Source organism: Hippopotamus amphibius, chromosome 11, assembly GCF_030028045.1.
Source record: "Hippopotamus amphibius kiboko isolate mHipAmp2 chromosome 11, mHipAmp2.hap2, whole genome shotgun sequence".
Classification (NCBI taxonomy): domain Eukaryota; kingdom Metazoa; phylum Chordata; class Mammalia; order Artiodactyla; family Hippopotamidae; genus Hippopotamus; species Hippopotamus amphibius.
The window spans coordinates 10,404,777-10,431,222 of NC_080196.1; the positions used below are offsets into that span (position 1 = coordinate 10,404,777).

General features: G+C 45.2%; 1 protein-coding gene across 4 annotated transcripts; it reads left to right on the forward strand.

Moving 5' to 3' along the window:
- The first annotated feature begins 1,067 nt into the window (after positions 1-1,067).
- CD83 (CD83 molecule) lies at positions 1,068-25,519 on the forward strand. 4 transcript variants are annotated; one of them, XM_057699766.1, is made up of 6 exons: positions 1,068-1,112; positions 7,264-7,592; positions 8,002-8,117; positions 20,625-20,835; positions 22,967-23,073; positions 24,366-25,519. In XM_057699766.1, the coding sequence occupies exons 2-6, from the start codon at positions 7,298-7,300 to the stop codon at positions 24,492-24,494; spliced, it is 858 nt and encodes a 285-aa protein (XP_057555749.1). In that variant the 5' UTR covers positions 1,068-1,112; positions 7,264-7,297; the 3' UTR covers positions 24,495-25,519. The 4 variants fall into 4 exon arrangements, with proteins under 4 accessions (XP_057555749.1, XP_057555750.1, XP_057555751.1 ...); XM_057699767.1 differs by having other exon boundaries at positions 24,369-25,519; XM_057699768.1 differs by lacking the exons at positions 1,068-1,112; positions 7,264-7,592 and adding an exon at positions 7,769-7,909.
- Positions 25,520-26,446: the final 927 nt, after the last annotated feature.

Consider the following 26,446-nt stretch of genomic DNA (forward strand, 5'->3'; position numbering starts at 1 on the left):
TTCATTCAAAATCCCTTCTCTTGAAAGGAGGTTCAGAAGGCACCCCTGGGGCAAAGCGGAACCCCACCTTTTTTTTTTTATAGGACTTCCTCATCCATCAGGTCAGTCAACCCAAGAGGCGAGAGTCTGGGGAGAGAGAATTGTGCCCAGGGCAGTAACCATGGATCTTGCCCCCTATCAACTAGCAGCAGTCACCAGATGAGCCATTCTTAGTCGATCACAAACATCTTTTACATATTTGTGATGTGCTCAGCATTTGATAAGTTTCTGACAACTTCAAACACCAAAACGTGTTCACTGGCCCCTCCTGCAGGACTTTCCCTCAAAGGGCATGCTTTACTTTCATTTCCTTTTTCTGCTGATCCAATCTCCTCCGCCTTCCCTGAATCCCGTCCTCGCTGTCCCTTCCCTCCTTATAAAACTGCCCTCAAGCAATGTACCCCACACCCCTCACCCCCAGCCTCAGACCTTCAGAGAGACATTGTGTAGAACTGAGAGACAAAGCAAGGTTCACCTGAAGAAAGAGTGTCCGCCCACGTAAACTTCTTGAGAACAATCTTTGCACAATGTATGTGCTGCTTAGTAAATGTTTAATAGTGAATTAAAACTTCCTGCTCTCCATGCCCATTCCCCAGAGCCCCCGCCCTGGGCGGGGGAGGTTAGGAGAACGGAGATAACGTTCTTGAGCTTTCTCCTCCACTGGCTTCCAAACTCTGTCTGGGTTCTCCAATGTCCCAATTCCAAATCTGATGATGTGCTCCATCGGTAAGACCTCTGAGAGAAATAGAACAACAAAGCCACGGTCCTGGTGTAAGTAGTCATGAGAACGGAGGGTCTGAGGCTCAGCAGAAGTGGTGAGGGCACTGGCTGGTTTTGTTTTTTGCCCGAGGTGAATGCATGCCTGCCACTGGCAGTAAGAATGGCTAACCACAATGTTTTCTGATGATTTAGCGTTTTTCTCCTTAAAGTAACTGAACAGAAACACGTGAAGGTGACAGCTAGTGGTTTCAGAAGGATCATACGTTCTTCTTCGTGTTCATTTTTCTTTTCTCTCTCCAGTGAAAGTGAAGATCAAGTCATCTGTAAACTCTTGTTCAAGGAAGACCGCCAAGGTAGGGCTTGGAGCTGTTCGTTCCCACAATCACTGCCACTTCCGGTACACTCTGAGATCCTCTAATTTCTATTGTAATGTGGCCTGTATAACCTGAGAATGCTTTATCAGGAGTGGCCTTCTCAGAAATATGTTCATACCTCAGTATGAAGGACTATGTAGAAGATGAGGACGATGACACTGAGGATGAAAATGCTTGTGGGTAATTCAGTGGATTAAGCAGGAGTTGCTGTGAAATCACATTTTTAGGCTGTGAAATACCAGATTGGGGAGCTCTATTTTCAGCAACGTGGTTTTCTGTGTAATACCAAAAACAAAAACAAAAAAACCCCATCTTTCACAAATTTCTAGAAATAGTGAATAAATTCTAACCCATATCTAGCTGTACCTGCAGGAGAGTAAGGGTGAACTGGAGGCTGAAAGGTGAAGAGAGAGCTATGAGCTGCAGGAAGTGATACTGGGGCTTCTCGGTGGGGGCCGGGGGTGCAGAGGGAGAGTAGAGGGCGTGCAGGGCCTCAGAATTGGCTGGGGGATCAAGGGACTGAGGTTTTAATAACCAGCAGGCAGAGAAGAGGAAGCCTGGGCCCCAGGAGAGCAGAAAGCTGGAACTGAGAACACCCCCACCCCAACATAAGGATGAACTAAAAACAACTGCCTACTCACCCAGAGAGATGGCAAAGAAGCTTTTTTTTTTTTTTTAAACAAAAGCCTACCCTTAACTTATTAATTTATAATCATAGAGGTGCCCTCACAAAGATACAGTATCTAAATTTAAATTACTAGAGTGGTCTGGGACACATCCCACTAAGAGATTAATATAAAATGCTGTCACAGGCTGCTAATACCTTTGGGAAACCTGGCTGAAACAAACATAAAATCTCCCTAGGAGGCTACACCCTCTTTCCAGACCCTCTAGGATCCCCCATGTGAAGCCCCAATTAAAGATTAACTTACAATGAAAAATTACAAAATACATTTAAAAACAAGCCATAAAAAACAAGAGTTAACAGGGACGTCCCTGGGGGTCCAGTGGTTAAGGCTCTTCTTCCACTGCAGGGGGCAAAGGTTCAATCCCAGGTGGGGGAACGAGGATCCCACATGCTGCAAGGTACACAGCCCTCCTCCCCCACCAAAACAAAACAAACCACCGAGAGTTAACAAACAAAGCAAAAATCAATATTAAAACCCCAAGAACCTCAGCTACTATAATCATCAGGTATATGATAAAAGAAACATGTTTAAAATGATAAAAAGTCATCAAAGAAATCATAAAGAATAAGACACCTTTGGTGCAGCCACTGTGGAGAACAGTATGGAGGTTACTTCAAAAACTAAAAATAGAGTTACCATATGATCCTGCCATCCCACTCCTGGGCATATATATGGAAAAGATGAAAACTTGAATTTGAAAAGATACATGCTCCCCAAAATTCATTGCAGCACTATTTACAATAGCCAAGACATGAAAACAACCTAAGTGTCCATCAACAGATGAATGGATAAAGAAGATGTGGTACATGTATACAACGGAATATTACTCAATCATAAAAGAGAATGAAAAAATGCCATTTGCAGCATCATGGAGGGACCCAGAGATTATCATACTAAGTGAAGTAAGTCAGAGAAAGACAAATATCATGTGATATTACTTATATGTGGAATCTAAAAAACTGATACAAATGAACTTATATACAAAACAGAAACAGACTCACAGATGTAGAAAACAAACTTATGGTTACCAAAGGGGAAGGGGGGAGAGGGGTAAATTAGGAGTTTGGGATTAACAGATACACACTACTATATATAAAGGACCTACAAAAAAAAATAAGACACCTTCAAAGAGACCAGACTGAGTTAAATAAGAAGTCCAATATAACTTCAGAAATCTTTTAAAAATTATAATTTAAAACTTGATATGTTAAACTGAAGATACATATCACTGAGTAAATGATGGTGAATGGAAATATAGCCTGAGGACTATTTGGCAGCCTGCACAGAGAAATGAAGGGAGACAAACACTTGGAAGAAGGGCTTACTGACATGGAGTGTGGATGGGAGGGTCCAGCACACATCTATTAGTTCCAGAAGGAAACAGCAGAGAGAATAGAGGTCAGGCAATATTCTAAGAGAATAAAGGACATTATCCAGAACTAATGAAAGCTATGAACCTCAGCAGGTTAAATAATACAAATTTCTCTACTAGATACAGCCCAGCATAACTGAAACACCACCAAGTAGAAATGCAACATCTTAGAAACATTTATAGATAAAAGATGCATTGCCTACAAAAGAATGAGTATCAGGTTATCCAGAACTTTGCAACGACAAAAACAGAACAGGACAGGATAATATAGTCAAAGTGCTAAGATAAAACAGCCATCTACTTATTTATTTTATTTTATTTTACTTTTTAATGAATTTATTTATTTATTTATTGGCTGCATTAGGCCTTCATTGTGGCATGCGGGCTTTCTCTAGTTGCAGAGAGTAGGGGTTATTCTTCATTGTGGTACGTGGGCTTCTCACTGTGGTGGCTTCTCTTGTTGCAGAACATGGGCTCTAGGCGTGTGGGCTTCAGTAGTTTTGGCACGTGAGCTCAGTAGTTGTGGCTCGAGGGCTCTAGAGCGCAGGCTCAGTAGTTGTAGTGCACAGGCTTAGTTGCTCCTCTGTATGTGGGATCTTCCTGGGCCAGGGATCGAACCCATGCCTCCTGCACTGGCAGGCGAATTCTTAACCACTGCGCCACCAGGGAAGCCCCACAGCATCTGTTTATAACTGAATTATTATTTAAGTATATGGGCAAAATAAACATTTTCAGGCAAACAAAAACAAAGAGCATTTATTACTAACAGATCTTTGCTGAAAGAATTACTCAAGAATATACTTCAGAAGAAATTGACCCTATAAAGAAGCAGGAGATGTCTCATACTAGATAGATTTGAACAGATATTTAATATATGAAAAAGATTAATCAGGGAGTAGAAATGCAAGGTGGAGTGAAGGTATAGGTCACAATAGTATGTAAGATGGGCCGGGGCTGTGCAGAGGTCAGGCATTCAGGCATTTTGGGGAGAAGGGTGGCAATATTGATTAACTTTAGACTTTATTAGATCAACTATGCTTATTAAAAGTTATGTAAAGATAATCACTTAAGATGAGAAACTGTTTGAATAACTTTTAAATCAGTAGAGAACACTATTGAATATAAAAGTGTGGTCAGTATAAGGTAGAAGTAAGAAAATAAAGAAGCAGAGAAAAATCAAGTTATTTATGAAGCATGAAACAAGATGACTGAAGTAAATTCAAATACAGCAGAATTCAGGGAAAAAAGTAAAATCAAACTCTCAAAAGTCAGTTGTATTGGATTAGAAAAATCTAACTACATGCTTTAAAAAAAACACAGAACTTAAGGACAAAGAAATGTTGAATATAAAAGTATAGGAAATTAGTAGCAGAATATTAGCCCAAAGAAAGTCATGTGGTTATAATAAGAGTAGACAAGATTGTCTCTGAAGCAAAAAAAGGAATATTTGGGGAAAAACGGTCACTAAATAAAGATAAAAAGGGACAATTCACTGGGAAGAGAGAATTGTAACTTGCAGGCACCTAAAACATAGCATCAAGTTATATGAGGCAACGGAAATAGATAAGAAGATAAATGGGCAATTTCACAGTCACAGGGGGATTTTGGGACACATGCCTTTCAGTAACTGACAGTTTAAGATGACAAAAAGTTAGTAGGGCTGTAGACTTGAATAACACAATGAGCAAGGTTGATGAGACACCCATGTGGCAAAGGCACATTCTTTCCAGGAACACATGACACATTTACTAAAAAATACAATCAGGTCACAAAGCATCTCTTGATAAGCAGCAAAAAATCACAGACCACATTCTTGAGCATACTCAACTGCTGGACCCCTGTAGCAACAATTCAAAACAACCAAACTTGGAATTTGGGGGCAAAAAACCCTTTAAATAATTCACAACTATAAAAGTGCCTTAACGGAGAGACTAAGAACAAATTGTTAATGTTATAAGAAAATTTGGCAAGATTGCTGGCCACACAAAAGCAAATTTTTATTCACTGGCAACTAGAAAAACTTAGTTTAGAAAACAGTAACCCCAAATATAAAGGTACCTAGGAATATCTTTACCAAAAGGTGTAGAAAACTTTTATGTATGAAATTTCACAAATTCCTGCAGACCTAAATAAATGGAAAGATACTCAATATGTTGGATTTATAGAATCGATTTCTAAAGATGTTAATTTTCTGCAATTTATGAATTGAACGTGTACCTATTAAAATTCAGACTAGGTTTTCTGAGGTTCACAAGTTGATTTTTACGTGGAGCAAAGGTGGAGCAAAGAACCAAGAATGCTAGGACAATTTTGAAAGGGTAGATCAACATTGGAGGGCGCACACTCCATCACCATAGGGAGACTTAACTCTAGTGCAGTTCAGCAATAAGAAAGAGGTATTAGCACAGGGAGAGACAGAATAGAGTCCAGAAACAGGCCCACACACATATGGAAATCTGTATATAACAGAGATGTTATTTCAGATCAGTGGGGTTGAAAAAGGACTTTAAGCAAGCGGCATTGGAACAACTGGTTATCCATATGGAAAAAATAAGTTAGAGCCCTACGTCAAACCATATTCAAATGGATTAAAGACCTACATATGAGAAAGCATGACTTTAAAAGTTTTGGAAGAAAATGAAAGAGAATGTTTTTATGATCTCAGGGTAGGAAAAGATTTCCTAACCACAACACCAGAAGCACAAAACATGAATGAAAGAAACCAATAAATTTGCCTACATTAAAATATTTTTAAAAATCCTTTTGTACATTAAAGGGATGCTAAGGTGAAAACTACAAAACTGAGACTTGGAGAAGCTCTTTGGCACACACTTCACCAAGAAAGGATTTGGCACAGAATTTATAAACAGCTCCAGTGGAAAAGGCCGAATGATATGAGGATAGCCAGTGGCCTTGAAACATAAATGATTTTCCTCTCTCCTAGTAATCAATGTCATGTAAATTAAACAAAAGGGAACTAATATTTCATATTCATGAGACTGGCGGATATGAAAAAGAATCTGATGATGCCAAGCCCTGCTGGAGAGAGTACAGATGGGCACACACATTTTTGAGAACAAGATGGCAATATTTAATAAAGCGGTGGGATTGCTGGGTCAGAAGATGTGAACATCCCCAGCCCCACACAACACTTTATAACACTGAAACATTGAAAGAAAGCTTAAACGCACGTATGGGATCTAGCAAGGGACAGATGTTTAATTAAGAACCTATTGCATACAGATATGTTTGATTATTTTACTTTCTACGCCTATTGTTGTATCTTTAAAATTTTCTTAATTAAAACATGAGTTTTACTGGGGATTATTGGGAAAAGGCACTTACACAGAGCTAGTGTGACTGTCAATTGGTACGGTCACTTCCAAGGGCAAATGAAAAATCATGTGATGCCACTCTTTTCAACCCCTCGAATGGACAAAGGTGGAAAAGTTCGGTAACAGTTTGTGTTGGCAAGGGTGCTGGGAGAGAGGCTTGTTCATGCACTACAGGTGGGAATGTAGATTGAGGACACCAGGTGGGAATGTAGACTGAGGACACCGCTGTGGAGGTACTTTTGGCAAGAGTTAACAAAATCGTAAATTCCCTTTGACCTGGTACAATGTCCTCTAGGCATTTATTCTAAGAAAATACGCCATATTAGAGCAAAGCTTTATCTACACAGATGTTCATGATAGCAATCACTGCGTTGTTTGTAATTTAGTAACAGTAAAAGAATTAATGCTAACACTATCTAGATTAGTAACCCTAGACTAAACATGTCTAACACTAAAAGGTTCTAATTTATGGTACGACTGTAGGATGGAATATTATGCAGCCATCAAAACGAAGCTGTTGAATCTTTATAATGAGGCGGAAGCTCTTGCAAAATATTAAGCTAACATGAAGTAGGTTACAAATAGCAGTGGAGTATCTATGCTGCGAAGCAAAGACACCAAAATGTTACCAGAGGTTACTTCTGGATGGTTAGAGGCAATTTCTATTTTCTTCTGAATTTTAAAAAATGTTTCTCTGTGTGTGTGTGTGTGTAACCTTTGTTTTAATACGACAGGTTCTCTTTTGCTGAAATAATTTAAACAGGCTGGATGATGTACACGGACAATGCCAGAAGGCCGGGAGCCAAGTATGACGGACTCGCCGGGTACCTTGGGAAACCTAGTCTGATGATCACAGAGGCTGGAGAAGGGCGAGGACCTGGGTTCACCGTGATGTCACCATCGGCAGCTGGGCGATCCGCTGAGCGGCTCATCCTCTCGGAACCGGGTTTCGCTTCCGCGGAAAGGACCTCACAGCCACGGCTGGCCCGGCTCCCGGCTCTGTATGGAGGGGTCAGCGGGACCGTGTCCGGCTGCGCGCGCGGTCTGCCAAGCCTCGGGCGCGGTGCGTTCCGCGGGGATGGTCGTGGCCGTGACCGCGCGGCGGCGGCAGTGACAGCAGCGGCAGCAGCCGCAGCGACGCCGGCTTGGGGGGCGGGGGCGGGGGGCGGGGCTGCGGGGGCGGGGCCGGGGGCGCCCCGGGGGGGGGCGGGGGCGGGGGACGGGGGAGGCGCGCCGCCGCTTCCGCCGCCCGCGGGGATCCCCCGGGACGAGCGCCCGGGGAAGTCCCGGCGCGCGCGGGTACAAGAGGAGGCGCCAGGGCCCCGGGCCGGCAGTCCCCAGCGATGTCGCGCGGCTTCCAGCTCCTGCTCCTGAGCTGCGGTAGGGTCCGCGGACGCCCGGCGCCCCCCGCCCGCCTCCCCGCGACACCCCCTTTGCGCGCTCGCTCACGCCGCTCTCTCTCCCTCTTGCAGCCTGCAGCCTGGCGCCCGCGGCGCGGGAGGTGAAGGCGGCCTGTTCGGAGGATGTGGACTTGCCCTGCACCGCCCCCCGGGACCCGCAGGTTTCCTACGCGGTCTTCTGGGCCAAGGTGAGCGCGGCTGGGCCGGCGGCCGAGGGCCTGGTGGTTTAATTGCAGGCGGGGCAGCCACCTTCCTTGGGCGGGGTGGGGGGGCGACCTTCTGTGGTTGGGGGTCGGGGCGCCTCTCTTCCCACACCCCTCTCCCGTCCCCGCTCCAAGCCCATCCGCATCCAGGTACTGGCCGAGCTAGATTTTGTTCCCCGCCGGGGGAGGGGACCTCAGCCTTCTTGCCTGCCAAGGTGGCCTGAGATGAATGGTCCAAATAAGACGTTGTGGAGGGCAGAGAACCTCATATTTGGATGAATTCTGGAGGCCACCTGTGGTTGTGGCCAGGAGGCCAGGGAGAAAGCAGCTAGTGCAAATTTGACATTGGACAGGAGGAATGTCCCCGGCTCTCTGATCTGTGGTGTTTTGTGACTGTGACGCTTATACATTTGGGCGCGGGGGAGGGGGCAGTTTGAGAGGAAGGACAACCAGATAGAAGGATAGGCTTGTTTCCTAGGTGGTAGTTATCTGTCAGTCATCTCCTTTCCGGAATACCCTTGGCCTCCTCCCCCATCTCTGACTGCTCCTCCCTCTGGCCAGACCTGAGCGGTCCAACACGGAGGGCATCTGCGATGGCGCACAGAGGCCTCCCCGCGTGTAAGAACATTGTCACTGTCCCTACTGGAAGAGGACTGAGTCCAACTGATGGCTTTTTTTAAGGTTTCCTCTCAGCTGGAACCTTTCAGATTCTAAGATTGTGGCTCTGGTGGCACTGCCAACCTCAGAAGCCACTGTGTGCTATCACTGGTTTTTTTTTTTTTTTTTGATCCCCACCTTTAATGAGGTTACTGCCACAATGGCACCGCCATTTGAAATGCAATGAATGTGATATCCCAGCCTTACTCTGTGGAGCGCACTGATTTGTCATCCTACCTTGCAGGAAATCTCTGTGTGTTTGTGGCTTTCCACAAAATGCTGGGTGTTCTTCTGCCCACCATAAAAGATGGTATAAGAACGTGCACAAGTATCTAGCCATTTAACAAGGCAGCACAGGACCGTTCTCTCTTTATGTGTTCGTGTGTGTGTGTGTGTGTGTGTGTGTGTGTGTGTGTCTCCTAACCAGAATGTCAATTCCCTGCGGACGGTGCTGTGCCACTGCTTTTGTATATCCTGCAGGGCACGCAGTATTTGTCCTGCTAATTTTGAAGCTGCTCAGTGGATTCAGGCTGACCCTTAGTGCTTACGCACAGTGGAAATGGTGCTGGGGCATCGGGGCACTGTATTGTGTATGAAAGTAGGTTTGTTATTATTCGTGTTTCATTTCCACCTTATTCACTGTGAGATCAGAGAAGACAGCAATTCCAAAATTGTTCCCTTGTAAAAACAATAGTATTTAAACAAAAATATTGTAAAACCAGTACTATTTGAGTACTCATCATCTGCCAAGCTCTGAGGCAGGTATCTGTGTTCAGTTGTTCCAGTCCTTCCAATGGGCTTAAGAGATCAATACTATTAATGTCCCTACTTTACAGATGAGGAAACTGAGCCTTAGGGAGTGAAATAATCTGCTCAGTGTTACACAGCTGGCTAAACACTGGAGTTGGGATTTGAACCCAGCAGTCTGGCTCCACAGCCTAGGTTCTTAGAAGTCTATCTTGTTACTTCTATTTTCTCCCTTAATTACTTAAAGAAAATGAAAGTGTCTTTGGGCTAGCCAAGCAGGGGCTTGGTTATCTAAAAGGAAGGGGAAAACATGAAACCAGGATCCCTTCCAGAGAGTAATTAAAAAAGGAAAACAATATTTATATCCCCAGGGGAGTCATTAGAAAGTACTCATGAAACAAGTAGATGAAATTTCAGACTGTAAAGTTCAAACAGTTGTCAAGTTAAATCTTCTTGCACGAGGTCATTTGGAATGATGCAGTAAACCAGAGCGATTAACCTTTGGCTTTTCCTTGGATGTCAGCTGATGATGTAACTCTGTAACGTATGTGCTTGTTTCTTGAATACAGTTCTTGCAAGCTTTACCCAGAAAGTCTCTCAAAGCTCAGTTAAGAAAAAAGACAACAGTCTCTTGGCATTCTCTTTTTTCTGTTGGTCCATGGAATAAGGTCACTGACAAATCCTACCCCACTTATTTTTTTAAGAAGGAAACTGTGACTGAGTAGTGATGGATAGGAGAGCTGTGCTATGCCAGTAAATGAATCGCGTACTTTGAAAGTGATATGCTTTGTTTTTCCAAGTACTTTTTAACAGATCTCAGCATATTCTGTAGATATTTGTTATTCTCCAGCCCAGTAATTATACTTTTGCGTCAATTGTGCTTGTACAACAGAAATGGATAGAGTGTTCTGGAAATAAGGCCAGTGGTGAAATACTAAAATTCTTCATCTTACAAAAGATTATCTTGCCATTTCCCCCCCAAAACTTTCCTGTAAAATGTTTCAGCGAAGCAGAGCGGTAGCTATAAAGTGAAGAATTTAAGCCTGGTGACCACAGCCAGCCTAGCTGCATCATCAGTAGGATGGTTTGTAAAACCACTTTGCACAGTTGTGGGCTGCGTGCTGGACAAGTAAGCGGAGAGTCTCTTGGAGCTTGGGTTTTCACCGTCCGCCAGATTGAATCACAGTCTTGCAGGCCTTCTGCATATCACAATTACAGTTATAATGACTCACAGGGTAAAAATCCACTTACCACTCAGTTCTCCGGCACCATAGAGCATCCTGCCACTGTCCAGTTGGCACTGATTACTTGTGATTAACAAAAGGAACCATGTAAACCATGTGTTTCTTATCATGTGCCTTTTACCAAGCAGACGGTGTCCAATTAGTGTTTGCAACATTGAGGTGAGTTGGGAAGGAGCAGTGTCTGTATATTCTGTTTCCAAAGTACAATGGCAGGGGAGTGGGGGAGGGGTGTATAATATAGACATGCACAAGGGGTCAAAGGTAGAACCAAGGCTGAGCAGACATAGCCAATTCCTATTGGCTCAGCTCTTCTTTCCTGTGGCCTGATGTCTTCCCAGCAGGGATCCAAGACCTCCTCTCATCCCTTCCTGTACTGACCTTTTAAGGCAGAGTGAATGATTGAAAAGAAATAGGAAAGTTAATGCAGTGTAAGCATTCAGTTTGGCTATTAAGATTGTGACTAGATTGTGGTTGTTGGGGGAGGTATTTTGAGGCAAACAGACTTTGATGCAGCACTCTTCTACCAGTGGCTGAGACCTTGGGTTAGATTCTAACATAAGAGGGTCAGAGCACAATCCCGTGCCTCCTAGGCGTTGGAACATCTGTTAAAGGGCTACATCTGCTTCATGTGGTGCATCCTGGGTTCACGCTCTCTTTAGCGAGGATTCATTAGGTCTGGAGGGAGATGATGACACTGGACGGATGGAGGAGCGTTCGGGCCTAGTTGAAGTTGGCCACTGCTAACAGTGAGTGGTTACTTACCAGGGAAACATAGCACCATCTTGTATTGTGCTGGGAGTCCCAACAGCCTAGGTTGAGGTATAACGAAAGAGGATCTATACTGTCATCTCTGAGTGACACTGTGGGGGTGAGGGCAGAGATGCGTCACAAGACAAGTGCCCTTTTAAGATGATTTCCAAAGGAAGGGAGAAGGGGAAGTGAGACTGTGATTTCAGAGAATAGATCAGACTTGAACTTTACAATATTTAGAAGAGATGCAGCTGTGGCAGGTCATGGGCTCTCTTGGGGACATGGAGAGCAGGTTAATGGCTTGCATGAAGCTACTTGGAAAGTTCCAGGGTAGTCGCTACACGGATATTGCTTGTCCTTGATGTACTGTGAGCTGACCTCCGTGTATGTTGCTCATCTCCTGTTCAGCAGAGTCCAGTTTCTGTCTCTAGCGTCTTGTGTGATAATGAGCCCCAAAGCAAGGAGGTGCTAAGGAGGAGCCTTTGGAGGGGCTAGGGTTGATGAATGGCCTGGGCAGATGGCATCTGTACAGCCACCAGCCCTGATGGACCCACGCAGGAGACAGTGCATGCCACTCACTGCACAGACCTGATTCTAGGATGCCGTCTGTTTTAAGAGAGATTTGAGATGTTTTAGTAGAAAAAGGAAACACTTCTACATCACATACAGAAGCACCGAAATGTTGACATTTGAAAACAATGCCTGTGTAAGCATCAAAGAAAAATCATAGCATCCCCATTGGCACCTATACTACTTGACCTGATTGAATAACCTTTGGGTCAGACTATGAAAGGCGTAAAGTGAGTTTTCAGATGTCTCCCATATTTCCGTTTTCATCATTTAGTAAACATTTCTGTGTCCCCAGTGTGTGCCAAGTCCTGGGCCTGGCAATAGCCATCCCAAGACCTGTACAGAACTTTTGCCGGAAGACCGTCAAAGGCACGGACACAGGAATCCACAAGCATTTGGGGGGAACTGATGAGTAGCTACTGATCTGGAAGGGAGAATCAGACTTTAGAGGGCTGAGAGGTAATGCCAGCAAGCAGGCTGGGAACAGACAGTGAAGACCCCCGAATGCTGAATTACAAGGGCTTGAACTTGGTCCTTTCGGCAGCAAGGAGCCTTTGAAAGTTTCTAAGCAAAGAGGATAACATCATGAAAAACTGTCAGAAGAAAAGCGTATTTCTTGTGGTGAAAGACAGAATATAATTCATCCTAGAAGGTGAGTCTCAGGGGGAGGCTTTAGTCTTTCACTGCAGTGAAACTGCCATCGGGTTAACTCAGTGAGGCTGTAGCACATTCCTAGGACTTACCTCCCCTTCTCTCTTGTTGTCCACGTGATTCTAGGGCGGGGTGGGCCAAGCCATAGAAGTCCCAACCGGAGGAGAATGATGGAGCACTGAGATTTTTGGACAATGATGAGACAGAGCAAAGTTGCTAAAAATCTTTCAGCAGGGAAGAAGGTATAGGGAGGAACTAGGCAGCTGAGAGTTAAATAGAAAAAACTGCAAACACTTGTTTTCCATAAATAAAAGGGGGAACCCAAATCACATGAGGACTGATTATCTTAGTTCTGTACTTGGTTATGTCACTACACAAAGAAGGGGAAGTTAGGAGAAGATCTCAGTGACACAAGGGAAGGTTTTATGTAGAGCAGGACTAAAAAGAGAATCATTGCCTAAAAAGGGGGTTCCTCCATCTAAAACTGTTTCCATAAGTCCTTCCTGGCTACTCTTGGGATAACCCCAAATTTCTTACCAACAGTTCTTAGCTCAAAGCAGAGCTGAACTAAAGTACTTCCCTAAGATCCTTTACACCCAGAAGCATATTTTTGATTTCTGTTTGCACTGGGCTATACTTGGGTAAAATTTCTGTGTATGTCATGTAGTTCTGGTGTAGACATAAGAACCCAAGGCTTGTGAATATCACTTGATATTTTTGTGGAGCACCAGCTAGTCTATTGCAAGATATTGTCTCAATTGTCCAAGAGAAGATGGATTCCAGAGGAACTGGTAGTTGTCTAGGATTATCAGTCCAGTTGGGGAAAGCCTATGGGAAAAGACAGATGCTCGTTGCTGTAGACAATTCATATTCACCTAGGATCAGACTCACTGGCGCAGTTTTGGAGAACAAATGTTCTGAGTCCAGTCAGGCTCCGGTGTCTCTTTCCCCGTGGAGTGGGAGGCATGTGAGCCCAAGTGACAAAGCAGGACTGGCCTTGAGGTTGGACATAGTTCCCTATGTACCACATTTATTTCTGGAGTGAGGCAAGGTGCCCCTACCAATTAGGAATCTTTCTGTTGTGAAGTCTTCTAATCCAATCAAAACAAGGTTAAAGAAAAGGGAATATATTGGCTTATATAGTGGAAATAAACAGTTTAAAAAAATCAAAATATAGTTCATACTTCAGTTATGGCTGATATTGTGGGTTAAAGTCCCACAAAAAAAGATATGTCTCAGTCCTAATCCCTGGCATTTGTGAGTGTGACCTTATTTGGAAATAAGGTCTTTGCAGATGTGACCAAGATAAAGTGAAGTCATACTGGATTAGGGTGGGCCCTGAATCCAATGACTGGTGTTCTTATAAGGAGAGAAAACAGAGACACTGAGACAGACACACAAGAGAATACGACGTGCAGATGGAGCAGGGTTTGAAGTGATGTGTCTGCAGGCCAAGGAACACCACTTTCCAGCACCACCAGAAGCCAGGAGTGAGGCATGAAACAGATTCTCCCCTAGAGCCTTCAGCTTGCCAACACCTTGATATTGGACTTTTGGCCTCCAGAACTGTGAGGGAATAACTTTCTATTGTTTTAAGCCACTCAGTTTGTGGTGAGGCTAGATTTGGAGGTTCGTGAGTATCCTCAGGGCTTGGTGACTTTCTGTCTCTCAACTTTTCCTTCCTTCATGTTGGTTTTATAATCAGCTTTCATGTATTAGTGAGGCAGTAGCCAATAATGCAGAGTCATCTGTCCTCCCAAGATCAAGCGCAAAGGAAAAGATTGTGTCTCTTCTGTCTCAGCAAGTGTCTGATTATACTCGAGTGGCTTTGATGGGGTTATGGACCCATTAGAACCAGTCTCTCTGGTCATGGAGGTCAGGCCTGAGTCAAGTGTGCCTTTTCTATATAGTGCCCTCAGAAGGACATGAACTCAGAGCCTGTAAGGATGCCCTGCCCGGTCCAGCAGGACCCATAAGAAGCTAGTGAAGAAGGACGATTGGCATGAACAGTGAGTGGCCTAACATTGCCTTCAAACCCCAGTTCCAGAGGGGTTTTGCCACATGTGACGGTGCCTCAGAATTCAGAATGTTAAGGCTATTTTGGAGACCTCTAGGGAAAAATACTTTCGCCCTAGAGCGGAGATTGGGGCTTCTAGAACAGCTTTGCCAGAGAGGAGACCGGAAGTATCAGCAGGAAGAATTGACTGAACGGGTGGGTGGAGTAGAAAGCTACTGGTTACAACAACAGTTCCTATTACCAACATGACCGATTAGAAAACACTGTTACGTATTTTCTCATTTGATTCTTAAAATAACCCCATGAGGGAAGTAAGGTAGTTACAGACAAGGACATCAGAGTCAGAGGTGAAGTGAGTTCCCGACAGTGACCCAGCTACCTGATGCGGCAGCTGGGGCTTGACTTCAGGTCTTCTGATTCCAGAGCCAGTGCCCTGGTGTCTTCCTCATTGTTTCTAAAATTCGTTAAGTAAATACTTTTTGAATATTTCCTATTGGGGGAACTATTTGGAATGCTGAGTGAAACCTTATCTATGAAAAAAAAAAAGAGTGGTAACATTTTCAGGGTTTTCTGTGTGAGTGACACTGTGCTATAGTATCCACCTACATCATCATCGGTATCTTCACACCAGCTTTGGGAGATGTAGTCACCCTCCCCCATCTCAGGGGAGCAGACGAAGCCTGAGAGCTGTTCAGTCCCTCGGACCAGAGCAGAGCTAGCCGTGGCAGAGCTGGGGTTCGTTTCCACATCTGTCCAGCTCCAAAGCCTGTTCTCTTAATTAGGTTGCCTCTGCTCTACTCATAACTCTGTTAACAGCCATAAATCCAACGCGGTCTGTTAGACCTAGTAAATTTCAAAGTGGAAAATCATTTTTCCAATAAAACTACACTTAGAAAAAAAACGATGTTAATGCTCATACATTCTACCCTCATTATGACATCAACCTCTGAGCCAAACTATTTTGCACGTTATAAAGAGCTGTTTTTATGATGAATGGGGATTATATTGGCACTTTAATTGAGTTAGAAACCAAGGTACATGAATGTTAGTGCATGGGAAATGCAATAAAAAAAAAAGCTGTTCGATGTGATTGGAATATATCAGGTTAATTTAGTACTACCTTTAAATACGAAGGTCCGTTCCTTTAAATATGTTTTATTAAATTGTTGGGTTAAATATTTATATACATATATATGTGCACACACTTTTCTCCACAAAAAAAATGTCTTCCCTTTTCTTTTACTTTCCTGTCACGTTCCTAACAGATGTCCTGTGTGATAAATTTGGATTTCAACATTGTGGAATCAAAATTCTTTGCAATAGGAATGGAGCTGTTGTCCTCTTGTATACAAAGATGGTAGTCTAGGAGGTTAGGGTATATTTGGATAAAATTATGTAAACTTCTAAAAAAATCTCTTTTCACAACAGGGATTTTGACTGAAATATTGGTGCAGTTTCAGCCATATTTAGATATTTATTTGTTTTCTCTCTCATTCAAATTTATCCACCATTAAAAAAAAACAATTCGCATGCCTTTAAGTTTACTACTTGTATTTGCTTGATGTAGTATTGAGCAAATTAAAGAGAATTTATTTTAATTTAGGGCTTGTGGTTTCCTTAAGGTCAGATCCCCATCTTAGAGAAGGAATATAGTATTTAAATTATTTAGTCAAATTGGAGGCCTTGAGACAAAAGTCCGTAGGCTTTCTGAAAATGAGGTGTCTCATATTTTGCCTTTTCTAGTTCAATCAGAAAGATAAAATCTGTCAGCATAAGAGTTAATGCGTGGAATGTGGATTTTAAAAACATAACTGGGATGAGTGTTTGGCGGAATTAATTTGCCTGCACCGGGCTGTGGTCTAGCCCTCTGTAATAGTAGCATCGCAAAGTGTGCGTTACATAGTTCCCGTCCATTACGCTTGGCTGTGAATGAATCTGAGGGTTCCTTTTGTTATAAATGACTACTTCCTAAAATGCTTTTGCAGAGAGGCAAGGAAACACTTTTAGATTTGGAATGTGGAGACTCATTCTTGCCAGTGGCTGATTTGAGGCCAACTCAAATGTTTACAAGAACTCATAAAACCAGGCGACGTTGAGGATGGCCTGTTTGCTGTTATTCCGTGTTTCTCCCCCTGAAATCCCTTCGGTTCTTGAACAGTGCTGCTCGGGCCACGGCCAGCTCCCCCGATACTGCGGGGTGGTGGCTGCTTGGCCACGGCGCTGAAGATGATTTGAACTATTGCATAAAACGTGTCTTGGTCCTGCTAGCACCCCAGTCCCACCTTGAGCATGTGACATTAACCTGAAAACTACAACTGTTTTTGCAGCTGAAGGCAAAAGGCAGGCGGAATAGGCAATGTACCTATCTGTAGCTCGAAGCTAGAGGGAAGGTTCTGGACTGTTTCTAGGTGCACTGTGTGAATTTACAGAAGGTTCCTTTTGTTATAGGTAGTTCTCAAGAGCAGAGAGCTGTTCATCCCTTTGGCAAGAGCTCCCAGCTTAATTAAGCTAGCACTTCTCTCAGTTCTCTGGGTCTTTCAGGAGGACCCAAGAAGGGGCCATTGGAAGATGACCCTGTGAGAGTTGAGGTGTTTTGCCAAGATCCCACTGATGGCTGTGGTGGTTCAGTAAATCCGAATTCTGCAGGCTGCTTTGGGGTTCTTTGTTTTGGCTTTCCCCCCTACTTCTTGCTTCCATTCTCATGATCTCACCCTGCCTTTGCTTTGCCATTTGGAGATAACCTCTCTGGGGGTTTTTGCCAGAGACCCGTGGAAATCTGACCAGCACATACACTACTTTTCATTGTTACTGCTGGTTTTTTAAATGAATTCTCTTCTGCAAATAGGCAGAAGGCCACTGCCAGTCAGTTCTGGTCACTGCCACGTACTTGCTTCAGCCGTTCCCAGCAGCCAGCGTGATAACGAGGCGTCTTTATGTAAATAAAGGACAACAGTTGATGTTTCCACCAGCTCCAGAGGGGCTTTCAGTTTTGATCTTGACTTTCAGACAGGCCTTTCTGAGTTGAGGGAGGGGTCACGGGATAGGAGAGAAGACCCCCCTCCCCACCCCAAGGAGAAAACCAAAAGCAGACGATCTCTAAATAATTGTTGCAGCCAAGTTTCCATCTTTGCAAATGCAGGGATTTCTAGCAAAACTGAGTTCCAGTGAAATCTATTAGAAAGAAATCTGAGTTGAATACATTTGGAGGTAAATTCAGAAAAGAAAAGCTGGATGAGACAGCATCATGGAGACTGCAGAGATTAAACTGAGTTAATTAGTTCAAACTGGCCTTTGGGGGCTGGGAGGGAGGGAGTCTTGGAAGCGATTGGCCCCGATGGTCTGGGCACCTGACCCATCAGATGCTCTGGTCGGAGGGAGCACTCCTCCCGAGCAGTGGAGGAGGGGAGAGGTCTGGGTACATGATAGGGCTGCAATTATTGGTTTAATCAGACTTGAAAAGGGGGAAATTGGGCTAACTTAGATGTGTTCTAGGAATCATTTGGATGCCTAAGGTTCCTTGACCACACCTCCTTTTTTGTTTGTTTTGTTTTCTTGCTCTAGATTTGAACACCTAGATGCCCCAGTCTGTAAGTCCTTGATTATTTAGGAGGGAACCTTTCAACACAAGAAGAACTGTCAAGAAATGGGATTTATGTTCATAGACTCTGCCTGAGAAAAGCTATTAGTCTCAGCCCGGTGCTGGGAGTGAATGAAGTAGGGTTTCTTGCAGGAGTGATAAATCTGCCACCAGATGTCTCTGCAGGCCACGCCACAGGAACACTAACAGGAGCCCAAGGCCCTGGAAGCTGGAACCTGAGGTTTCTGTGGCCCTCGAGAAGCATTCCCCGACTTAATAAATGAAGCAGAAACCAAGGAGGCTCTGTGTGTGTGTGTGTGTGTGTGTGTGTGTGTGTGTGTGTGTGTGTGTGTGTGTCTTCTGTCCTGGGCTGACTCTGCCTCAGTGGCTGTTCCCCTCGTTCCTTGGTTATTTATTTCCCTGTGCTGATTGCCTTTTGAAAAGTAGGAGAGGAGTTGTAGGGTGCTCCCAGCAGGGAGATTAAACAGCGGCAGGTGCAGGCAAAGACAGTATCTGTGTCTGACTGCAGTGTCTTTTTCTAAGGGGGCCCTTTGGTGAGGGCACCATGCTGGGGACAAGGAAGGGATGCCACTGAATCCCAGGCTCCCTGCTGGTCCCCAGCCACCCAGCAAAGGGCTTGGGGCTGCCCTTGCACACCGAAAACGATGATTGGCTTTACTGTTTATGTAAATCAGTTTTAGAAGCTTTAACACATTTCAGTGGAGAATCAACGAGCAAGTTAACTAGGCAAATTAAAAATACATCTAGGGAAAAAGAGAACTGATGGTGAACGTGATGTGTGCTTAATCGTGGAAGCAGGAGATGATGGAAGGACCCCACCAGTTTAATCGCAAAGATTGTTCAGGGAAAGAAAACCAGCCAGGTCAGCTTGGCAAAATTTGGCATCTACCCCAGTCGGGCTGGTTCATCCTTGGTACAATGATTTAAGCCGTAACTGCGCTTCCAATGTGTATCTTGATATGACTACCACGTGGCCTGACATGTAAAGTCTCCACGTGGCCCTGTTGTCAGCTGTCTTCCTGCCTTAGCAGAGGGGTGAGTGTGGTACGTCCTGCAGTGTCACTGATGACGCCACTGGTACGCAGTCTCTGAAGAACAGGGTGACTCTTCACGGGAGGCATTGCTCATCTGCATCTCTGTGCTTCTCTTTGAGTTGTCTGGCAGTGACCTTAACAGATTTAGGAACGCTTCCAAATAAAAGGCTGGGCTACAAAAACAAGAATCAGTTAATGGGTGAGTTGGTATCTGAAGAAAACAAGAGAACCTTGAATAGAAAACAACCAGCAAGAGGAGGTGACTCATCCTGATTCATACGCTTCCTCACAGTCATCAGTGACACACGGTTGTTGTCGACAGGAGCACTCTCTCCTTCGTGTCGAGTACAAGTTGGGATACAGAGAATCGTCAAACGCTCTTATTCCAAAAAAGATGGTGCCTTAAAGAATTCTCCTAGATTCTCTCCTCCTCTGCCAAACATTGCACACACACACAGTATCTTGTTTTAAAACAATTTGCCAAGGGTGGGTTTTTTTTAAAGAATTTTACTTATTTATTTACATTTTTTGTATTTGGCTGCAGTGGGCCTCTGTTGCTGCACGCAGGCTTTCTCTAGTTGCGGAGGGTGAGGGCTACTCTTCATTGCGGTGCGCTGGCTTCTCATTGCGGTGGCTTCTCATATTGCGGAGCATGGGCTCTAGGCGTGTGGGTTTCAGTCGTTGCAGCATGAGGGCTCAGTAGCTGTGGCGCACGGGCTTAGTTGCTCCTCGGCATGTGGGATCTTCCTGGACCAGGGCTTGAACCCGTGTACCCTGCAGTGGCAGGTGGATTCTTAAACACTGTGCCACTAGGGACGGATTTTATGAAAACAAGAGGTAGAACCTTGATGTGGAGGCCCAGTGCTTGTAGGTTCTGGCAGTAGAGCATGATGCAGTAAGATTGCTGTGTTTTAAATTTATTTTATTGAAGTATATAGTTGATTTACAGTGTGTTAATTTCTGCTGTATAGCAACATGATTCAGTTATACATATATACACACTCTTTTTCATATTCTTTCGCATTATGGTTTATCCCAGGATATCGAACAGTTCCCTGCTCTATATAGTAGGACCTTGTTATTTATCCATCCTATATATACTAGTTTGCATCTGCTAATCCCAAACTCCCAATCCTTCCCTCCCCCCCCCCCCCACCTACCCCTTGGCAACCACAAGTCTGTTTTCTGTGTCTCTGAGTCTGTATACGATTTTCTTCTTAACAGCTCACAGAGGGCGGTGCAGAGAGGGTGGAGATGCCCCAGGAAGACCTGCAGTACAGTCAACAGAGGGGCTCTTCAGAGGCCCTCAGGGAAAGGCTGTACTCCCTGAGGATCCAAAACACTACCAGCTGCAACTCGGGGACCTACAGGTGCACGCTGGTGGGTCTGGAAGGGCAGAAAAACCTAAGTGGCACCGTGGTCTTAAAAGTGACAGGTGAGGTGACCTGCGGCACCTGTTTTCTTCTTACAGTGGGCGGGGCACTTTCTGTAGGTCCTAAATTTATCCTCTTGATCCTAGTTTACCCTGTAATTCGGAAGCTTTGGATCACATCTGTGGCTGAAAGCTAAATTCTACTGCAAGGATGTCATAACTTTCTCTGCTTTCTTTTTACTTTTTCTTTTTTTTTTTTTCTATAAGGGCAGCCCTATCCCAGCCTGACTGGGATGGACGCCACATGTAGTCACACAACTAAATCTGGCTGTTGTTGATTCCTGTGAGAGTCCTTCGGAGCCAATAGGGAGTTTCCAAGTCTAAATTTTGGAAGACAGAAAAACTGGGCAGTCCTGAATATAGCAGATAACGGTCTAATATTCTGCACGTTGGGGGCTTTCTAACCTGGCCTAAGGGAGCTGCTTCATGTTTAAACCTTTTTCACATGAGAACAGCACTTCTCTCCCACTTTACAGCGATTGAATGTCCCAATACCTCGGCCAAAGAAAAAGGGTATAGCAAGAAAATAGCGTTCCCGTGACAGAAGGCACATTTTTGCTCTATGCAGTAAGACCAGGAATCAAGTGTCAAGACAAGGATTATCTCCTTGGACTTTTTTCCGTAACTTTTCTTTATGTAGCTTAAAATAAGCCTTGCATTTGACTTTGGCCCAACTCTTGTTAGTGGCTGAGGCTTGAAATGAGAAACATGTTGTTACAGAGGCCCTGCCTTTCTGCAAGGGCTACTCTTCCCTGATAATATTCCCACACTCACAAGAACGCGATTGTGGGTTAGGGGTCAGTGTTTGGACTTGGTTCACTGTTGCACACGCACACACACACACACACGCACGCACACACACAGCCTGCACCCCTCTCAGTCTCTGGCCCTTTGTGCTGCTCTGCTTGTCTTCATGGCACTCACCGCACCTGCCCTGATATGCTCCCTGCTTTCTTCTCTGCTGTCTCCCTGCGCAGTCGGTCCTCAGCGAGTATCATTCACGTGAATGAGAAATGCGTGCGGCCTGGCAGGAAGGGCAGAGAGGGCGGGCGCGTCCTGTGGGCAGTGGAGAGGAAAGGGACAGAGAATAGCTGGCTTGCTTTGCTGTCCTCTGCGAAGGCAGTGCTGCCTACAAGTTGAGTGGTCAGCCTAGAGCCACTTGGATCTGGTTCAAATATCAGCTCAGCTGCTTGTTAACATATGACCTTGGACAAACCTCTGATTGACTCGAAGCCTTGGTTTTCTCATCTTCAAAATGGGGAAATATAATATTGATATCATCTACAACACAGACTTGTGATGAAGGTTGAATGAGATATTGCACTGAAATGCCCAGCCTGGTGCCTGGGTGGGGTGGGGTGGAGGGGTACTGAGAGCTCGATAAACATTAGAACCATCAGGACAGTGGCTCTCAGCCCTTCTGTTCTGGGGTCACGGACCTCTGTGAGAATCGATCCCCAGACCACTAAACAAAAGTTTGAATCCAGTTTTGGAGTGGACAGCTCTCTGGAGGCCCAGGGGTGGAACCCCCTCCATCACCTGCACCCCACCTGCTCCCCCCAACACCCCAGCCTCAGCCAACCTTGCTGCCCCAGACGGCACATTTGTGTCGTGCCTGAGTGGGGAGAAGCGGCCCTCACCCTGTCCCTTCCTAGGCTGAAGGCCTCCCTCCTCCTGCACTTGCTCCCCCCCGCCACCAGTGCTGAGGCCACAGCCTTTCACAGCCCCCGGGAGCTGTTCTGTAGCCCCCTTGGCTGTCAGCCTTAGTGGAGGGGCTTTAACGGACTTGTTCCGTCATAGCCGGGCAGCTCTGCCACCTGCCTTAATCCCTCTCTGAGCCTTGGCTCCTTCTTCTGTAAACTGGGGACACTCAGACCTGCCCCTGAAGGTTCAGTGAGATGCTGGGTGTCAACCCCTTTGCACGCAGCTGGACAGAGATTGAACTTGAGGGCTGGCTGCAGCCACCGCCGTCACCGCCGTCATTACCAGTGTCCTTCCCCACGGCACAGATGTGAGGGAAGGAAGGGGAGAGAAGTAGGACTTTAAAAAGCCAGAACAAAACATTCTTAGCTTTTTCATCATGGTAGAAAAGTCCTGTTCAATGCCTTCATATTTTACTTATTTCTCTTTAAAGGATGCTTTAAGGGACGAAGGGAAGAGACTTTTAAGAAATACAGAGCTGAGATTGTCCTGCTGTTGTGTCTGGTCATTTTCTACCTAACACTCATCATTTTCACTTGCGTAAGTATCTTTTTTAAACATCTCTCATTGTTAATAGATCACCTGGGGCACCAACCGAATGCGTTTTGTAGATGGTGCGAATCATTTCATAGTGGCAAGAGATCTATTCTCAGAACTCTGGCCTTCCTTAGGCCCCCAGACTGAGAATCTGTACAGCTAGTTTTCCATCTGGCGGCTCCACACAGAGCCCTGTGAAGAGAAAGTGCAGTAAGAGGGTGAAGGACGTCTGTGAAAAGCCAAAGCATCCTCCTAGAGCACCAGCAGGCCTTGTAGCTACGGTGGGAGAAAGTGGGATCCTGCTGGTCCACGTGCGGGGCGTGGTGCTGTACTCCTGTAGGCGGGTGAGCAAGCCCGGCCACCCCAGTATGGACCCGTCTCCTTTGCCGGCCCTTCAGTTCTTTCCTCTTAGAGATTCCCTCTTATAATTTTGGTACGTCCACCATTTTTTAAGAATTAACCCTGAGAAACCAGAGGTACACAGGGTGTGGCCTGGGGTGGAGGATGGCCGGCCAGTCCTGGGGCGTCCTTGACCTGTCCTTGAGCTGTCGGTTGCAGACTCCAGCGTAGACTCCTCCCTGTTCGCCCAGCCTCTTGGCACATTCGTGGCTGCTTACCTGGGTTGACAGTGGTCGTGGGGGAGCAGGGCCAGCTCTGGGCCTGACCCACTAGGAGGTGATGTGTCCCGTAGGTCTCAGCAGGATCAGGAAGTGATGGCCATTTGGGGACCAGGACATGGGTCATCCAGGAGCTCTTGCAGTGCTGGTTCTTGTCAGTCACTGGGCCTTTCTATTCACTGACTTGACTCTCTGGACGAACACTCATCTCTCTGACTGCAATTTTAGACATTGTCCATCACAGGACTCCAGTGAGCACCTACTGTGTACAAGGTGTTATGCTAGGCACTGGAGGGGATGCAAAAAAGGCATAAGACCTATGTCCTTTCCGCAGGGAACTTACAGCTTGGTCTTTAGAGTTATTTGCGTATAAGAAGAAAATTAGAATTAGCTGGCCGTAAATTTTAAAAACGAGTGACTTTAGTTTCTTGTTGGCAAATGCCCGCTTCTTCGGGCACTGGTTTTTGCATGCAGGAAATCCTAATGGTAGGGTCTGGAAGTGGCCCCAGGCTGTAACTCCTGGTTGAGGTCGGGAGACACCAGCGAACTAGCACAAGCGCAGTGTCGTGCGCGTCCAGCCAGCTCCTCGTGAATGGAGTTTAAATCGGGGTGACAACCAACACGGTTTTCCAGTTATTCACGTCTCAATGCATCTCTGTAATTTCTTTTATTTTTCAGAAGTTTGCACGACAGCAGAGTATTTTTCCAGACTTTTCTAAACCTGCCATCGAGCATGCTTTCCTCCCAGTCACCTCCCCAAATAAGCATCTGGAGCCAGTGACTCTTCACAAGACAGAAGTGGTGTGAGCACGATTTCTGCAGATTGTCCTTCTAAGGTCAAAGGCGCCAGGGTGTGCGACCGTGTCTCACTGGACAGAAGCACGAGCCCCACACTAAGGACGCCATCCTTCCTGGGACGCCCTTCGCTCGACTGAAACATCCCAGAGTGGGTCCCACCCCACTTTTTGTGAGCAGGGCCCTGAAAATTATGACGTGACCGCAGAGCATGGGGCCACCTCCTGGGTACTTTCCAGTACCACTTCTTCATGGCCTTCTTAGCATTTTATTCAGCTATCTGGTCAACCTCTTGGATTTTTTTTTTTTTTTTTTTTTTCCAGTCCTAGGAAAGCTATGGTGAGATGCAGTTGGAAAAGGACCTTGGGAAATATGAATGCCCGGAGCTGGCCCTGTGTAGACTTTTTGAGGACAGCTGTCCTCTTCCACATCTGGAAAACATCTCTGAATTTGCTTTGTTTTGTTGTCTGAGCCTAGATGTTTTATATCTGGGAGAAATCGACAGGCCAAGCTGTGAGACTGGGGAAATATTTAGCAAATAATTTCCCGGCGTGAAAGCCCTGCTATTACCAAGGAGTATGATGTGTACGTAGAAATAACAGGTCGATGAACTGTCTCCAACAGGGCCTTTTTATCTGGGAAAGACATCCGTAGAGAAGCAATAGAGAAGAGTGCCACGTTTATTTTTATATCTGTGTATACTTGTCAAAGAAGGATTTGTGCTGCTTCTCCTTTTCAAGTGTGTATCTTCAGTTAGATATCATTGTTAACTGACAAGCAGCCTGCATATGGAGGGTGAGAAGAAGTTGGTGACGGTGACGGTAGGAGGGAGAGCTGTGCAGGGACCAGATGGAAACACTGGACCAATGGTGCATCCTGGGTGCTGGCCCCAGTTGTCCCACTACTTAGCTGCCTGATCTCGGACAAGAGCCCTCTGGTTTCTACTTTCTCAGTGGTAAACCAAAAGGTTGATGTATGAGTTGATTGGGAAAAAAATGTATGTGAAAATGCTTTGAAAGAGTATAAAGCACTATCCAAATTCCAAACTCCTCTCGGTTGTTATCCTTATTACAGTGGTGTTCTGGGCATGAGAAAATGCCTTTCATTTTTCATGTTTTCCATCATTCCAAACAAAGGAGGCTACAGAAGACACTTTCCCATAGTCTTCTGTATGAATTCCTTTGGGGAAGTGAGGCCAGTTCACTGAAGCACTAGCCAAAAGTACTCCAAGATGCGGACACTCCGGAACCACCAGGCCATGGGGAGAAGGGAGTTCTCAAATGTTCCACTGACCTTCTGGCAATTGTTGGGTTTCTCTTATCAAACTTGGTTCTTTCCCTACTTATTTTCCAAAGGGAATATTGCCCATGCTAATATTAGAGAGTAAAGGGGATCCCAAATTTAGTGTTTTTGCCTCTTTGTCATAGCTTTCATATTATTAAATGTATGCATGTGAAGAGAGAGTGTTTTTCTCTTTTATGTTTAGAACTACTCATAAGACTTTGGGATGAGTGCTGGGGTATCTGTAAACTAGTTTGAGAACCAGAACCCAAGATGTAGTTCTAGAGATGAACGCTCGGCTGAGTCCTTCCTCTGGGGGACGGGGTTGCTTATGGCAGGTAGACCTCTGTGAAACGCCATCCCCTTCTTCCCAAAGTTGCCATCCTCGAGTTGCCTTGCCACCAGGCAGTACATGATCAGCTGGACCACATGCATGGCCACTGGTGAGACGGATGGAAAGGAGGAGGGTTTCTACTTCAGAAGGATGTGTAAAGTCAGGGGCTGTGTACCTGGGATTCATGGGGTTTCACTCAAAATTCTCAAATAGTTCCATTACCACCCCACCCCAATGGTCAGAACAATCTAGTGCAAGTGGTTGTAATAGTTATAAAAAGCATCATAGGTGAATCCACTTTGGAAAGTGGCTCTTTGTGAAGATAAATGCCCATAAAATGTCTGTAAAA